The sequence below is a fragment of the Microtus oregoni genome, unplaced genomic scaffold, assembly GCF_018167655.1.
Source record: "Microtus oregoni isolate MIOR12 unplaced genomic scaffold, Mior012 000031F_ref0000149, whole genome shotgun sequence".
Classification (NCBI taxonomy): Eukaryota; Metazoa; Chordata; class Mammalia; order Rodentia; family Cricetidae; genus Microtus; species Microtus oregoni.
Genome location: NW_024543090.1, coordinates 18,658,573 through 18,675,810, shown reverse-complemented (window position 1 = coordinate 18,675,810; position 17,238 = coordinate 18,658,573). Strand labels below are relative to the sequence as shown.

Genomic DNA, 17,238 nt, shown 5'->3' with positions numbered 1-17,238 from the left:
GGCCTGTCACTCAAAGTGCAGTTCTTCCTGCATTCCAAAAGGCAGTTGTCTGTGCTTTCTCTCTGCAAACAAGCATCTTTGATTTAGTGCAGAGTGACCTTCTGAACCCCGGGACTGGAAGGGCTTTTTGTTTAGATACTTCCCTGGCATGTTTTCCTTTTGCTCTGGTCCTGCTCAAGTCACCTGATGATCTCTTACAGTTCAGAGGGAGAAACCTCCACCTGAGACATCAGGATCTGAAATGTAAATTCTCTGGGAGTTACTCCCGACTCCCAGAAACCTGTCCCAGGTCTCAGACGGTCACCACCTTACGAAAGTTAACAGCATTCCAAATACTCAGACAGGTTGTCCGTTTCAGGCAATTCAAACTACTCCTGCCTTCAAGACACTACAGCAAATCTACGAGTCCTAGCTAGAGAAGTGATTTTTACTGATCACTTAATGTGAGAGGCACAGGTTCACTCATTTTGAAACACGATTAATAAAAGCTCAGAGACAAAAATTGGGGTTCAACCGAAAGGTCAGAAAAGCAAAGCAGCCAGCCATTGGCTCTTACCTCTACCTCAGTCTAAAAGGTGATCCTGCCTCCAGGAATCTCAGAATGAGACTGTGTCTGAGAGCTGTCTCCTCCCATTTTGTATTCCTCTCTAGTTCTGGATTAAAGGCGTGCACCACCCGGTTTCTATGGCAAACTAAGACGGCTACTGGGATTAAAGATGTGCGTTACGACTGTCTGGTCTGTAAGGCTGACCAGTGGGGCTGTTTTACTCCCTGATCTTCAGGCAAGCTTTATTTATTGAAATACAAATGAAATGCCACTACATCATGTCCTGGGATCCTGGACATGGCATGCTTCTTTTTAGCAAGACTAAAACATAGGCACGTCGCCTGCTGCGGGCCAGTTTTCTCTCTACTGTCTTTTCCAATCATACCAGGATGCTTTTCCACATGACTGCTCTTTGTAGAGGCTGGAGTTCCGAGAAAGGTTGGAGGCGTGCTTGCTTAACTGGCTAAGGGGCCAGGTATCCACCCTAGATAGAAAATAAAAGTGAAAAATGAGACACAAGTTCCCTAAAAGGGTAAAAGAGCATCGAGGCACCGCTGAGATGAAGAGAAGCCTCTGACCTGAGTCTCATGGAGGAACTTCTGCAGTGGATGGAGGGCTCCCCGCTCCTGGGGGTCAGCAGTGGATAGAGGGCTCCCCGCTCCTGGGGGTCAGCAGTGGATAGAGGGCTCCCCCGTTCTGGGGGTTAGCAGTGGATGGAGGGCTCCATGCTACTGGGTGTCAGCAGTGGATGGAGGGCTCCCCGCTCCTGGGGGTTAGCAGTGGATGGAGGGCTCCCCGCTCCTGTGGGTTAGCAGTGGATAGAGGGCTCCCCCGTTCTGGGGGTTAGCAGTGGATGGAGGGCTCCCCACTCCTGGGGGTTAGCAGTGGATGGAGGGCTCCCCGCTCCTGGGGGTTAGCAGTGGATAGAGGGCTCCCCCGTTCTGGGGGTTAGCAGTGGATGGAGGGCTCCATGCTACTGGGGGTTAGCAGTGGATGGAGGGCTCCCCGCTCCTGGGTGTCAGCAGTGGATGGAGGGCTCCCCGCTCCTGTGGGTTAGCAGTGGATAGAGGGCTCCACCGTTCTGGGGGTTAGCAGTGGATGGAGGGCTCCCCACTCCTGGGGGTTAGCAGTGGATGGAGGGCTCCCCGCTCCTGGGTGTCAGCAGTGGATGGAGGGCTCCCCGCTCCTGTGGGTTAGCAGTGGATAGAGGGCTCCACCGTTCTGGGGGTTAGCAGTGGATGGAGGGCTCCCCGCTCCTGGGTGTCAGCAGTGGATGGAGGGCTCCCCGCTCCTGGGTGTCAGCAGTGGATGGAGGGCTCCCCGCTCCTGGGGGTTAGCAGTGGATAGAGGGCTCCCCGCTCCTGGGGGTTAGCAGTGGATGGAGGGCTCCCCCGTCCTGGGTCAGATCTGAGTCAGAAGCTGCAAGCAGGATGTGCAGAAGAACAAGGAGGAAGATGCTGAGTGCATACGTTTAGGCCATTGCGGGAAAGAATGGTCCTGACTGGATACATGAAGGACAAAGAAAAGAGGATTCTAGATGGGCATTCATTTTTAATTGAACCGGGTCAGGCCAAGTATCTGAAATTGTGTTAGGACCTCAAAAAAATATTCATACCTGTTTAAAATAGATTTTGATATCCAGAGCACAATTCTAGTAACAGCTTGGTCATCAGAATAAATTATATACATTATACATACATATGTTCTCTCTCTTTCCTTCTCCTCTTTGTGTGTGGGAGTAATGAGGGAGGTTGTGGCTGTGTGGTTATGGGTATGCACACTCAAGTGCTAAAACGCTGTTACAGAAACAGCTTAAGAAGTAAAACTTACCGGGAAGTGGTGACACACACCTCTAATCTCAGCACTCAGGAGACAGAGGCAAGGGGATCTCCTAGTTAGAGGCCAACCTGGTCTACAGAGTGAGTTCCAGGTTAGCCAGGGCTACACAGAGAAATCCTGTCTCAAAAAACAAAACAAACGAAAGAGTAAAACTTCTTGGGCTGTTATTAGAAAGACCCAATACCCAAGTATTAAGACCCAAGTCACTCCATCTAAGAATTCCCATTTTCCTATTGGAATAGACCAAAGCCCTTCAGGAAAAGAATCATGGGGAAGAGATGGTAGCAAAAACGTGCTTCTGGCCCAATCTGGTTTTTAAAATGGGGAGAGAGGGGGAGGTCAAGAAAGAAAGAGAGACAGACGGAGAGCATGCCCTGGGCCTGTCCTAGGAAGGCTGATATATTACACTAGCCCATGACCCCAACCAGCACACAAGGGCGCACTGCGAACACTTCTGCTTTCGCTTCTCAGATCTGAAAGCGAAAACTTGGTGGCAAGGCCGAGAGAAGTCTGGAGTAGTGATTCTTCTTAGCCACTGTAGAGATGCTTGGCGCTCGAGACAGAGCAAGGAACAGCTTGTAAGTGAGCCAAGATCCTGGCCTCCATGATGCTCAGGGTAGAAACTTCTAGTCGGTAAGACAGTTCAGAGGTTAGCACTTCGCTAGGACCACCAGCCATCTGTTTACATCTGGTCACTTATCCCTTTTTCTTATGCAGTACTTTTGATGACTAATGGCCGACACGTCCAAATGTTTTGGATACAGAATCTAAGCTGTCATGAGTGACTGCCATAGCAGAGGGGTGATCAGCTTGTGCTCCCGATTTGCTTCTCACAATCTGTGTTCATATGAGTGACTCGGCTCCTCCTAAGTCTTAAGTTCCTCAGCTACAAAGCAGGGACCATGACAACTAAAAATCAACACAGTGTTTTGTGCGGATGAGTGAGGTCATAGACAGGCCTTCCTCAGAACAGCTTCAGCTGTGCAGGAGTCATGAGGGCTAGAGAAACAGAAAAGAAGGAGAGTCAATCAAGAGTTTTCAATAAATTACTAATAAGTGAATACTTATTTTAAAATATTCTGCTCCATCACAGCACCCAGGTTAGGGTGAACTGACATGCAGCCAGTCTTTGTGGTTGGTTTGTTTGTTTGCTTGGTTTGGCCTCTTACTCATTTCGCCTGATGGTGTGGCTGACTTCCTCAATCGTCCAGGATTGCCGATGTCCTTTCTGTTTGGCCCTCTGGTGTAACAGCTCCGAGTGGGACATGGAACAACTCGTCACACTAGGAGAGACATATGGATGATCCAGGATAAGCACTTACGAGTTGATATGCCAGCAGGTAGCTGTGGGGCAGGTACGACTCTTTGGGCCCCTTTAAATGGGAATCTCTAGTGTTTAACTGCACTTTGAGCCTCTAATTTGCTTGGATGTGATGGGGGTTCTTTTTTACATGTTGTCAGGGTCTCACTATGTACCCCAAGTTGGCCTCAAACTCATTGTCTTCCTGCCTCAATTTTTGGAGTGTTGGGATTTTTTAAAAATATTTTTTTTTATTTTTAATGAGAAGTTTTTAGGTTCAAGGCAAAACTGTGTTGAACAAGTTCTTTTCTTCTTCATGTGTGTACAGTGTCCCCCTCCGGGACGGTGTGTGTGTGACAACTGTGAATCCATGTCATTATCACCCGGAGTTCTGTAAGGCTGAATGACTACCCAATCTCTAGTGTCCCCACGCACTCATACTGTCTTACAAAATAGAGTGACTGTTCTAAAACGTCCCTGCTAGAGCCCCCAACTTAAAGAAGATACAAGATAGGTTTAGGGGCACTGGCCTGTCACCCTAGCATTTGGGAGATGATAGCAGGAAGACACACTCAAGGTCTATATTGAATTCAAGGCCAGCCTGGGACCATGAGACCTTGTCTCAAGACAATAAAATATATAAAAATAAAAGAGTGTCTTAAGCTCTCCCTTGCCCACCATATCCCACTAACTGCTCTCTATTTCTCCTTCCTGGGAGTCCAAGGGGACCAGAGAGTGACTCCCCTCTAAACTCACTAGTGACAACCCTTCTGAGGCCAAATGAGAGCACCTAGCCTCCAGGAAGGAGCAAGTCGAACTGCCAGGCACACTTGCCAGGCAGATTCAATGCCCAGGACCCTCAGCAATCACAGCACCCACAGAAAAGTGTTTCGACTTCATCACTTTCATAAACAGACAAAATGTGTACTTCAGCCTGCATAGAGGACACGCTGAGCAGAGCATTAGCTACCTAAGCATAAGGACCTGAGTTCAAATCCTAGAGCCCTTGGGAAGAGTGTGTGCGTTTGTCTTTAGTCCCAGCCCCTCTCTGTCACGATGAGCAATAGCGACAGGTGAATCCCCTGGAGATCAGGAGCCAGCACTTAGTTTACACAGTCGTGAACAACAAAGAGACCTCGTCCCAAATAAGGCAGTAAGGAAGGACTGACAGCCAAGGTTTTTCTCTGACTTCCACACACATACAGCGTTCCTGTACTCACGTACAAAAACATACACATCACACATGTATCCACACACACAATATTTAACAATGAGCACAATCTGGATTACATTCACCTTTATGTCAATGTACTTATAAAAGGTGCTTTTGAATTTTTATGGAAAAAAAAGCCCAATGCTGAGTTTGGAGGGGCTTTAGGAGGAGGGGCGTCTTAAGATACACAAGGTGATGCCATCTCCCACTTTGTGTCTACTCCTCCATTTTCTTCCTCTTGCCACATGACCAGGCAAAAGCCACAACCGCATTGAGTTCTACAAGGATCTCTTTTTAAGCAACTACCAGCATTGGCTATCCAGGACTTGGTTAGCTCATGTGCCCAGCATAAGCCTCTCCCGGATTTTTCACACCCCCATCCCAGATACAAACTAACAATGTCGCAGCAGCTAACAGCACAGTGGGGTCACACCTGCATGGGCCAAATTAGCATCTGGCAGGGGTAGCAGTCCCCTGGGAGTAGCTCTCACTTCAGAGGCTCTTGAGAATCACACACAGCAGCAGCGATCACACCCCTCACGGCCAATGGCCGTGTTTTATTTTTTTGTACTGACTAACGAGCATGATCAATGACTGGACACTTAGTTGATGCCCGGTCAAGTGCTGGTCTCCATCCACTCTGGGAAGCTGTCATGAAGGCTTTCTGGCATTTTTTGTTTAAAATAATACGGGGTAGAAAAAAAATTAAAGAAACAAAGCAAACAAAACAGTAGTATTTCCTTGTACGTTGAATTTTGTACGTGTGTTGGGTAGTGATAGTGAAAAGTTTTTTCTACCAAAATACTTGAGCCAGTTGCACGCGAGGCAGTCATGCAGACCAGTCTTGACTTACTCTTGCAACAACTGCAGCGACCATTCAGCACTTCCCCCCTGAACAGTGCAGTCCTGATTTGCACGATCCAGCCCTGCACTGACTCTGTGAAAGAACCTCAAGTCTACACAGGATGGGTACACTTTGGCACAGTGGAATTGGCTATTTAGAATGTCAATGTCAAAATCAAGTATTAAACTCACGTCTTTGTCATTGTCTTTGGGTGTGAAATTGACTCCTTCAGGCTTCATTGGCTAAGAGAATGAGCGGTGTGTGGGGACCCGGCCCTGAGCTGGGGTACCTGTCCAAGCGTTACAACCTGAATTTTGGTCCTCACCGTCCAGTGAAGTGCCTGTGATTTAGGGTGCACATGAGAGGATTTAGGAACTTTCTGGCCAGAAAGGAAAGCCCCAGCAGCAGTGAGAGATTCTTGTTTGAGGGAATAAAGTGGAGGGAAAAGCTACAGGATACCAGGCATCTTCTTCTAGACATCACATGTGAGCACACACACATGCATGCACACACACACACACACACACACACACACACACGGTGACTTCCCCTCAAAGGAACTGTTCCCTTACATAGCTTAAGGGCACACCAGCTGATGAGCCCGGTCTGAGCAATTTCTGCCCACGTTAATCTGCAGCGCCTGTCCCTGCTGCTCACAGGCAAGTTGGTCTGCAAATTGCCGGTGTTTTCCTTTCAATGCTTTTTTTTTTTAATGTATATTGACTTGAGCAGCTTGGGGTTTTTTTGTTTTGTTTTGTTTGGCTTTGTTTTTACCCAGAAAACCACATCCTTTGGCTGATCCTGGCCACTTGAATCTTTCTATAAACTGGTTTTTTCCAGCTTTTGCCAATGTACCTATGCAGGTGCTACGTGGTTAAGCAGAATCAGTTCAGCGAGGTACGCGACACGGCTTTAAAAATAGTGTTGGTGTGACCAAACCGGTTGCAGCTTTGGAATCATTGCTCTTAGACTGTACTCTGGAAAGGGGCCCGGTGTGGAATTTTAATCACTTCAACCCTTTCTCAGTCCCCCTCATCCCAGGCACCCAGTAGCAAACCCGAGGGTGTGTGTAAATTGAATCACACCCAAAGGGGAGGGAGGATGAAAGGAGCTGGAGGAGTCTCTTGAAGATGTGGAACCTCCAGCCTCTGCCAAGTCCGGAAGAAGCAGACTGATATACATACACACACAGTGTGTGTGTGTGTGTGTGTGTGTGTGTGTGTGTGTGTGTAGGGGGGGTCCCCCAATATTGTGATTCAGCACTCACTGGCTCTCCCTAACCTCTGCATATTCCCCCCACCCACCACTTTGATGTCCTCTCCCTTCCGGCTCAGCACACTGTTCCTGACCCTAGGTGTCACTTAGCCCGGATCTAAGTTCCTCCAAGAAAGGGGCCCTTCCTCAGCCAACAAGTGGAGGGGGTGTCCCATGGGTGTGAACATGACGCTTGCCAGGGTACGAAGCATCCACTCTGGCAACACCCACCCTTGTCATAGAGGAGGCAGTCACAGCACTAACAGTACTGCATCTGGGGCAAAGTTCATGCTATATGCTCTGATTCTTTGAAGACTCTTCAAGTGAGCATGGAGCCCATTATGAAGAAGAGGCTTACCTGGAGTCACTTAACTAAGACATCTTACAGAACGAGAGTCACATTCGGTCTAAACTCATACTTTTAACCACTAAATTCATTCCTTGGTAAGAAAAGCTGATGTTGTTTGTTTCCTGCTTGAATAAAGTGGATGCACCGGGTTAGTACCATGAGGGGCACCTTTCCCAGTTCCTCCTACCTGTGCCTGTACGGGGGGGGGGGGGGGGTGTCTACTAAAGCAGAAGTCAGGTCCCGGCCCTCCTCTGTTCTCTCCCTCCAGGATGTCTCTCCAGGAATAGACATCCTGAGACCTATGGTATGGTATGGTATGGTATGGTATGGTATGGTATGGTATTGGTATCATATATAGCATTTATTCTATTCTTCATTTTATAATAGAGTGTATTGCAATATCATGTGTTTATTGTGTTAGCATGCTCAAAGATACTGAAACCAAACCTGAGACTATTTAGAGACACTGTTTCTGCCTATGCGTTCTGCAGGGTAAATAAATACAGTTTACCAGACTCTAGTAGAGAAGTTCACAGACTCAGACAGCAGTCTTCAAAGCACCTAAAAACAAGAATGGGTTTCCACATTTAGGATCTGTACCTGGGGTGGTCTAACATAATACATGCAATGGCCTTCATTACCGCTCCCCCGCCCCTGTCCCCGTGAAGACTTGGGAATAGATGGGTTGGTAAAATGACTGTCTAGATTGTTTGAGCTCTGAATAGACCAGGTATATCGGTAGGTGCCTGTAAAGTCAGCACTCTGGAGATGGAGTCAGAAGGATCAGAAATCCAAAGCTCAAGGTCAGCTGTGTAGCAAATTTAAGACCAGTTTGGCCTCCAAAGGATCTCTTTAAATGCAAACATACAAACAAAACCACTTCTTTGGAGAAGATACCCTGGAGCAGAGGAGCGTCCCAAGCCCCTCTCTGGACAGAGACTCCCTGGGTCTTCTGAAGTATGCAAAGATGAAGTCTGAAAGACAGAAGCAAAGGAGCACCTCTCACGAAGACCCGCCTCCTGGCCCCAGTCTGAGGTGAGCCACAGCGAGGCTGTACCGTGCTTACAAACCTATGGATCTGCAGCTGCCAATGTGCAGAGAGTGAGACCCTTTGGAGCACTCACTGCGCTATAAACCCAACATTTATTTATACCAAAGTTCTCCTCTATATAAATTCCTCCTCTCAAGACTCCGGGAGCTATGTGAAAGAGGTGAAAACTTTGCAAGAACCAGGGACCACGGTGACTCCGAAGGAAGAGCGTCTTCCAGGTACAGCAAAGCTGACGCCTAGATGAGCCCCTGAAGACCATGACAGCATGCGGGAGAAGTGCGCAAACCCAAGCCGCAGAAAAATCTCAGGACAAAGACGGGGAAGAGAGTTCGAAGACCTACCGCTAACCAAAAAGCTGTTTGCCATTGGTGCCTTCTGGGAGAAGGAAAACCAGTTTTCACCAGTAGAGTAAACTGAGCAGGCCCCATGCTCGGGAGTAGAGGCCAACACAAAAATAGACTCCATGATTTTTGTTTTGTGCGTCTTTGTTTTGTTATTTTTGGTCTTTTTGGTTTGTTTTCCTTTTTTTCTAAATAGAGAAAAAGAACACGAATTTAGGTGGAGAGGGCGTGGTAGGATCTAAAATTAGTTGGGGTAGGGGAAAGAATATGATCAAAATACATTGTGTTAAAAAAAAATTAAGAAGTCAATACATAAAATAAAAACCCATGGGTCAGAGGCTGGAGCAATGACTCAGTGGTTAAGAGCACTTACTACTCTTGCAGAGGACTTGAGTTTGGTGCCCAGCACCCACATAGGGGCTCACAAGTACTCAATAACTCCAGTTCCAGGGGCTCCAACACCCTCTGACCTCCGAGGACACCAGGCACGTGCGTGATGAGCAAACATACACACAAGCAAACAAATCAATAAACTGTAGAACTGCCATCACAATCACACAAAGAATGAGACTAAGCATCCCTGCCTCTGGGACAGAACCGGGGCCGATTCCATGCCGTTCTCCCTCTCTTTCCTCTCCTTTGGGCTTGAGTGCCTGTGCACGCTGGCCTTCTCTTACAGGCCCACGAGTTCTTCGCTGGGACATAGGATCATGCAGAGACCTCCACCGGGACACGTGGACGTATCTCCATGAGGGTAGAGGTGTCCTGGCGCTGTTGGCAGTCCCTGGACAAGAAAGGGTTAAAGCCACAGCCTACTTCACATATTTGTTTACTTGCTGACTTGGTTACTGTCCATGTGCTAGACATGTGAGCTCATGAACACAAGGACCTTGCCCATCTTGTTCTCTCCCAAACTCTCAGCATATGACACCAGGCAGGCATCTAGCAATTACATCTTAGGAGGGTGATTAAGTCTTAGGCAACGCCATGCAGATTCCCCAAACACGGCCCGGTCTGAAGAGAGGCCTGTGTGCCCTGTCTTCTTATCTGCCCTCTAGGGTGACCTGGTTCCTAGATAACCTGGGTATAAATCTACGTTGTGTGTTTACCAGACAAAGAGAGAGGGGAGGCAGCAGCAAGCACCCAGGCAAACACATTGCTTCCTAGGGTGCAGCAAGGAGCAGCTCTCAGGAGGGACTGGAGTTCAGTTTACAAGGTCGCTTACTGGTTGGCTCCAGCCAGGAGGCTGCAAAGCTTATGATGTCCAAACCTTATTTTCTAGGTGATGGGGAATTCCTAAAGTCTGGAAGCGGAGGGATAACCCAGTGGTATAACCATGGGAAGGACCTGAAAAAAAAATCAGAGAAAGGAGATCTCAAAATTAGGAAGGCCAATTACAAGTCTACGACTTTTGTCCTGGTGAGGGACCATGGGAAAACACACCAGTTTGTAGTTTGGGGGACAGAGATGAAGTGACAATTCAGGGGAGTAGTGGAGGGGAAGGTGACTCTATTAGATGCTAAGTGTAGACACTCAAAGGAGAACTGTGGGTCTTGTTGAAGCCAAAGAAGAAACTGAAAACACCTCATTGACGTGTAGGTCATACAGAAAAGCCAAGGAAAGCAAAATCATCTCCCCAGGAAAAGCATATACAAAAATGTGAGTATGATGGCAAAGGAGTCACACACTATGTCTCTCACCTGAGCAAAGGATCTTCATTAAGAATCCCTAAGTAAGAAGAGGAAGAATGACCTCAGAGAGGGTGGGAAGAAAGACCCCCCATGGATGCTGACTGCCCCAGAGGCAGTGTCTGTACCAGATCAGAACAGTGAAAACAGTAGCAAAATGGGCAAAATGAGGGTACAAAAAAAGCAGACCTTTGCTCTCCAGTGCACTAACTCATAACAGAAGATGAAGAAGGGGAATGGAGCAGCCATGATTTCTAGGAGTTTGGGGGAGGCAGACAGAAGAAAGTCATGAGAGGTCTCAGGTGAGCGTTTTCTTGACTGGCCACAGGTATCCATCCTCATGAGAAGAATAAGGAGACGCCCTCCCTTTGTCCAGGACTGCCCTCACAGGAACCAGCCTGCACACTGCTGCCCTCATCCCGTGTGGCACCGAGGTAGCCATGGTCAGGAGCATCCTCAGGAGAAACTTCATCCATCCCAATCTCTGTGGCAAGAATTGAAGATTTTTGAAACTTTTCTGTGGTTGTTGTTCTTTCTTATGTAAGGACGTGATTTTTAGAGCAGGCCTTCCTCTTGCACGTGGCACACGTGAAGCTAGTGTATATTGAATTCTGTTTCCCAAATGTGTAAGTATATATTGGTATATAATTTTTAGAATAATGTTAATTCTGACCCCATCTTATCATCCTTATCCTCCCATATACACATACTTATTTTTACTTTTTTTGTAGGTTATGTATTCCTGTAAATGATCCTCAATTCTTTTCTGGGACAGCATGGCCCATGAACACAAGGAAATACATGAGATATAGCAGAAGGAGTTCTTAAAGTCCGGAACGTTGTGACTGAAGATTATGGGATGTGACGATAAGGAGTGTGTTATTAGGCCAGTCCAACAGGGACCCAGAGGTGCCAGGCAGTCTCTGTCTGAACCACCTCTTTTTTTCTGTTTACTGGCTGTGAGACCTGATGTTCTTTAGCTCTTAGGTAGTCACCTCTTTGCATTTGGGGGGTGGCTTAAACGAGGTAGTGTGTGGAAACGCGTAGGTCAGCACTGTGTCAGCATTAGCTGCTGTTATTACTAACATTGCCATGGTAGTTGGTAGGTCTCCTTACCCTCTTGGCCACGTCTGCTGGCACACTGTCAGAAAGCCCCCTCCCCCAGACTTACATCCCCCGCTTGACTACTCCCCTCCCCCCCCCCCCCCCCCCCGCCACCCATATCCCACACCCACAGACTCCAAGCAGCTGTCTCTTGTCCCATACTGATCACTCCTCCGGAGCTCACCACCTCTTCTAGGAAGCAGTGCACACATCTATGTCCCCTCTTGTAAAATGTGCCAAAGAGAATGAAGTGCACAGGTTTAGGGGATTTGTGTTCCCTGTCCGGACCCGACTGTGTGCCCCCACTGATACCTACAAGACAGTACTGCTATCCGGGAAGGGGTCTCAGCAGAGCCCCCAGGGTACCCGTGGCCTTGGGTGGAAGCAACTCTTCTGCAAGGCTCTAAGCTGGGTCAATTTCAGGGCAGCTCACTCTGAAGCCCTTGAACCTAACTAAGCCTTGAGCTGGGGAAGATGAACGGACGGGGCGAAGGAAGAAACGAGGGCGGCTCAGGCCCTAAACTGGGCGCTACCGAGTACTGGGGGCAGGATTCGAAGAAGAGCTGAGGGCGCCCCACGTTTCCTCCACCCTCATGATAACATCAGCGCCTGTCAGGTGGTTGGTGCGAGAGAGTGTGTGTGAGCGCGCGCGCACGGTCGCGCGGGAGCGAGCTCAGGGAGCGCGCTCGCACAAACTTTGTGCCTGCGGGTGCGCCTGGGTCGGCTCGCCTGGCTCCGAGAGTGGCCGGCGCCAGGCTGCGAGGGCCGGCGGCGGCCGAAGGATGCGCCACTCCCCGCCGAGCCGGTCCCGCCGCTCCAGGTGAGACGACTCCAGGCAAGCAGCGCACCGCGGCCATGGGCACCCTGGGCAAGGCGAGAGAGGCTCCGCGGTGAGTAGCTGTGGCTCCTCGGGGAGCTCGGCATCTTTAGTGGGGAGGGATAGCCGAGCGGTGTCCCTTGCGGTCCTCTCCCAGTGGGTAAGGCGCGGGTTCGGAGGACTAGGCGACTCCGTCCCAGAACAGTTGCTTCCCAGAGTGGACGATGGCCGGAGACCAGGGAGCCGGGTCAGGACTGAGGTTGGGGGAGAACAGGCGTGAGGCAGACACCCCCGGAGCCCAGCACTTTGGACCAGGAGGAAAGAGAGCGTTGGGGCTGTTGAGGTGGCAAGGCCAAATATCCTGGTTAGATATGGAGTGGTCTGGGCCCAAGCCTTCACCTACCCAGGGCCCACAACAGTCGACCCCCGTGGATGCTCTTCGGCAGGTCACCCCCCCCCCCCCCAACTCCCACTCGCATACTTTCTGAGCCCCTGGCACCTGCTGCGGGCGCGGGGCGCGGGAAGCGCCATCTGGTGGACTCTCCAGGCCTTTCTGGAGCGACCCACAGCAATGGCTGCAAGCGGAGGTGGCAGTGCTGGCTCGGCTGCCCGTTAAGAAAAAAAAAGTTTCCAAATCAGTGGTCTGCGAGCTGCACTCCTCCCCCCATTCTCTAGAAAGATGTTTGGGAGAATCTTGAAATGACAGAAAGTGAAGGAAGAGTGACCATGAACAGTCCGGCTCTTGGAAGCACTAAGGGGACTTTAAGAGGTCAAGGAATTTAGCTTTTGCCCTCAAAGCACAAGAGTCCCGCAAATGCCTGGATACCGCTCTCCTTATTTGGAGCCGAGAAGGTTGTGTCCTTCACAGCGCCATTCACGTGGTCTCACATATGAGCACACCAGGCCCGACCTATGTATATAGCCATGCCCATTCTAATTCCCTGCCGGGTTATGCCATGCTGAGTGTGTCATCTTGAGGGTCCTCAGCATCGCTTTGCACTACACTGAGGTGGATCTGTCCATTAAATTAACTCTGTATTGTGGACAGCGTGGGGCAGGACTGGAAGGTGAGCTCAGCAGAAGTGGCCAGTGAAAGCTCCCTTTCCTTCTATGCAGACCAGGGGTTGTCTCCCTTGTTCCTCCTTTGTCCTAAGGATATCTGTGCCTGGAGACCAAATCTCCCAAACTAGTTCAAACTTCCTTCTGCATGCTGTGGGGGTGGGAGGTGGTGCGAGCTAGCCGCTACAGGACTGAAAAAAGATCTTCAAGTGAATGTGTTTCTTTCAAGATGTTGTTGTTGTCTTGTTTTATTTAATTCACAATTTCAACTGGAAACGTTGTGGCTACTGCCTCTTAAAATGCTCCTTTGTAGAATTAGCAGCTGTTCATTCTGGGGATGGCCAAAAAGCTCTCAAAGCTTCCTATGATAAAGTACTGTATTAAATCAGTGGTTCTCAACCTGTGGGTCTTAAACCCCCTGGAGCTGTAAATCAGGAAGTCCTGTAGGTCACATATTAACATTACGATCAACAGTAGCAAAATTACACTTATGAAATGTCAACAAAATAATTTTATGGGTGGAAGTCACCACAACAGGAGAAACTGTATTAAAGGATCACAGCATCTGGAAGGTTGAGAAACACCAGTCTAAATCCTTATCTATAACCATTCTACCAGGAGGTGGGGGGAGAGGGAGGAGGGTGGAAGCTGGGAGGTGCTGGGGGAGTATTTCAGTAAAAAAGCTTGCCTGACATATGACAGCCCTGGATTTGGTCCCTAGCATCATTAAAGAAAACTACTTAAGATATTTCTTTTGTTTTCTTTGGGGCATCCTGGTGGGATGGCAGGAATATTTTTTAACCTGGTGTGATGAGGCATACTTGCAAATCCTAGCACCCAGAAGGCTGATGTAAGGTAGAGAGTTCTGGGCCACTAGGCTGCATAGTAAGCCTGTCTCAAAAAAAAAAGGTTCTTTTTTAAAAAAAATGTATTTTAAAAAAGAAAGAAAGTCAAGTGAGAAACATGACCTGAAAGCTTTCCAGGGCAAGCAGTCAAGAGCCTGGACAGAGGAAGTGTCTGCAACCCATAGGGCGCCGTTGGCTTTTGACACGTTCCCTCCCCTGGGTTTTCATGCCCTCTGAATCTCTTAGCCCTGGACCAGGTTTGGATAGCTGTGATTGTTCCTAGGGAGGGAAGAGAGCCAAACTAGGAAGTGTGGCGTGGGGCTAAGGAAGCCGGCTGCTGTACCTGTGGCCAGACATGTTTCTGTCATGTATCTGTGGGTGTTTGGAAGAGGACTGTGTAGAGACCGGCCAGTTCTCAGGTCCTGAGGACCATTCCAAGGGCCTGCTGAACAAAATGTCGCCTCGCCATGATCAGCCATCTTTCTGAAGGAGCTGACTTGTATTGTACATTGAATAAACCCTTTCAGTCCCTTGACAATCTACTCACCAATACCAGGGTGGTGGTAAGCACACAGGCTCCCCCCAGAAATGCCTATTAGATGAATCGTGCCAGAGAGAGCCCAGGTACTAGCCTCCCGAGATAGCCTATATACAGCCTCAGCACGGTTAGGACTCAGTTTCCACATCAAATGGTAGCATCTTTCTGGGCTGTAGCTTCAGACACAGTGCAGATGCCCATGTCACTGGAGCATGGAGACTCGCTTGGTGAGGGCCGTTAGTGTTTTCAGAGCACCATTTTGTTCTCAGACACTGATCTTACTCTCTCAGGGCCTGAATAAAAATCAGTGATGGCCAAGCATTTGATGGAGTTCTCCAGCCCCAACCTGAGTCTCCTTTGGGTGTCGGTGGCTTAGACTAGCAGGTTCCCAGCAACCAGATAACTAGGCTTCATCGTTCCCACCTCAGTTTGGAACAGAGCCCCATCCACACCGCAGATGGATGGTGTTCTAAAGTGCAAACAGAACTGTCCCCTGGAGTGTGGCCTGTGTTCAGAGTGCTGTCTCTGTGCAAGCTGGTTTCTCCACACCCAGGTGTGTCCAGGCGGTGTTTGTTGGTTTGTTTGTTGCTTCTGTTTTTTGGTTTGTTTGTTTGTTTTTTTTTAACTGAGCGTATGGTTGGCCCCTTCTGAGTGAGGTTTTCACCTTGTTAGAGAAGCTTTTCCACAGAGTCCCTGGAAACTGCTTTTCCTTCCTCAGAGAACATCACGTTTCTTGCGCTCAGCACTCTTTAGACATTGACCTAAAAGTTACGTGGTTGCACTCACTGTCTTATTTAGGTTCTCCTACTAGAGCTGTTTGTATGAAGGAACTCCCGATGCTTTTATAAAAGAATAACTAATGTGCAGCAGACACGTGGTAGAATTTACAGGGTAGTTACAAAGGCTGCTTCCCCGTGGTCTCCCCCGGCCTACTGCCATGTCCTACTCAGGGTCTAAGTACTTGGTTTATCGATGCTGGTTTATGCGTATAATATGTGCTCCAGTTCTATGTGAGTGGTTTTCACTTGTCGTCTTTGACAGTAAACTATAAATTAGCCAAAGGTGCAACAGAAAGAGGATGGCCAGGCACATGCCGAAGAAGTGATCGGCAACACCACCTTTCATTACTGACCCTTCAGAGGTTATAGATGTGGGTCTCTGTGTGTTTTTTTAATAGGGGGAACTAAAACACACTGCGTAAGACACTTTACAGAGTGACTTGTATCAAACAGGTCATCCCCAGTGAAGCTAAGCGCGAGCAGATGAAGATCCACCAGACTCCTAAGCCACCTCCAAGTGCAAATAGCTATTTTACACTCAGCTCTAGAGCAGGCAATTCAGTTCAGAGCCAACCCCTCCCCTCTTTTCTCTTCATTAAGGACCCAAGAAAGGACTTCAGAGAATGTTTACTGGTCTAAATGATTCATAGTGATGTCTTGTGTTATCAAAAATGAAACTATTTATTTAAACCAATCCAGATTTGTAAGAAAAGCAGAGCTGGCTGAGAAATCTAAATGTCACCACTGTAACCACCACCCTTGAGTCTTTGAGTTCTACTGCAAGGCCCCTAAGGGTGTCTCAGAGGGCCCCTTCCCTTAGGCAACTTAGGCAGTGCTCAAGTGAATGAAACCAGATGACAATGAGGCCAACTGTACTAGTCCTTCAGACCCCAAGTCCGTAGCCTAGCAGCTAGAAGCTAAGGGCTGCCAACGTCCAGTCTCTCTCTGCCTCTCCCCTGCTGGAAGAGAGACAGCAGCGTAGAGTAGGCCCTTCATCAATGGGGAGAAAGCTGTTGCTGCCAGGGAATCTCACCTTGTCATTTGCTGGGGAGATGTCTCTTTAACAGCCAACCAGTCCGGTCAGTGCTTCTGCCAAGTGGGAGGGGTATGCCTTCTACCAGCCAGGCTTCAGGGACTCATTGCCCTGTCTCCTCTTCCCTCTGTCTCCAGAGCCTGGAGCTGCCAGGGAGACCCTCAGCTGTTCTGTCTCTCCTAACTTGAATCTCTCTTTCCCCCCCACCCCAGGAAACCTTCCCATGGCTCCAGAGCTGGCCCTAAAGCAAGACTAGAGGCCAAATCAGTCACCAGCCCTCTCCCTGCCCAGCCCAGCTTGGCCCAGATCACCCAGTTCCGAATGATGGTGTCCCTGGGACATTTGGCCAAAGGGGCCAGCCTGGATGATCTTATTGACAGCTGCATTCAATCTTTTGGTGAGTTGGCTAACTGCCCACATACATAGAAATTGCCGTGTTCTTTCTTTCTTTTTCCTTAAAAAGTGTCTTATACAAGAGCAGCCTAGATTGTATTTGGGCTTTAAAAATAGCTTTCGAGCCTTTAAGATGTTGGAGACAGTCTGCACTGCTATGGCACATGACTACGTGGGTGGCATAGGTCGTGATGAGTGCAGAAATCTGAAGTGAGAAAAGTTACTGAGGGGACTTGGCATTTTC

The 17,238-nt window shown here is 48.8% G+C and overlaps 1 protein-coding gene across 1 annotated transcript in view; it reads left to right on the top strand.

Moving 5' to 3' along the window:
• Positions 1–12,153: 12,153 nt before the first annotated feature.
• The window catches only part of Rasgrp1 (RAS guanyl releasing protein 1), a 73,989-nt gene continuing 68,904 nt past the window's right edge, over positions 12,154–17,238 (top strand). Inside the window, exons 1-2 of the mRNA XM_041678825.1 lie at positions 12,154–12,420; positions 16,814–16,998. Coding sequence (XP_041534759.1) covers positions 12,386–12,420; positions 16,814–16,998 — 220 coding nt within the window. The 5' untranslated portion in view covers positions 12,154–12,385. The remainder of the gene's footprint in view (positions 12,421–16,813; positions 16,999–17,238) is intronic.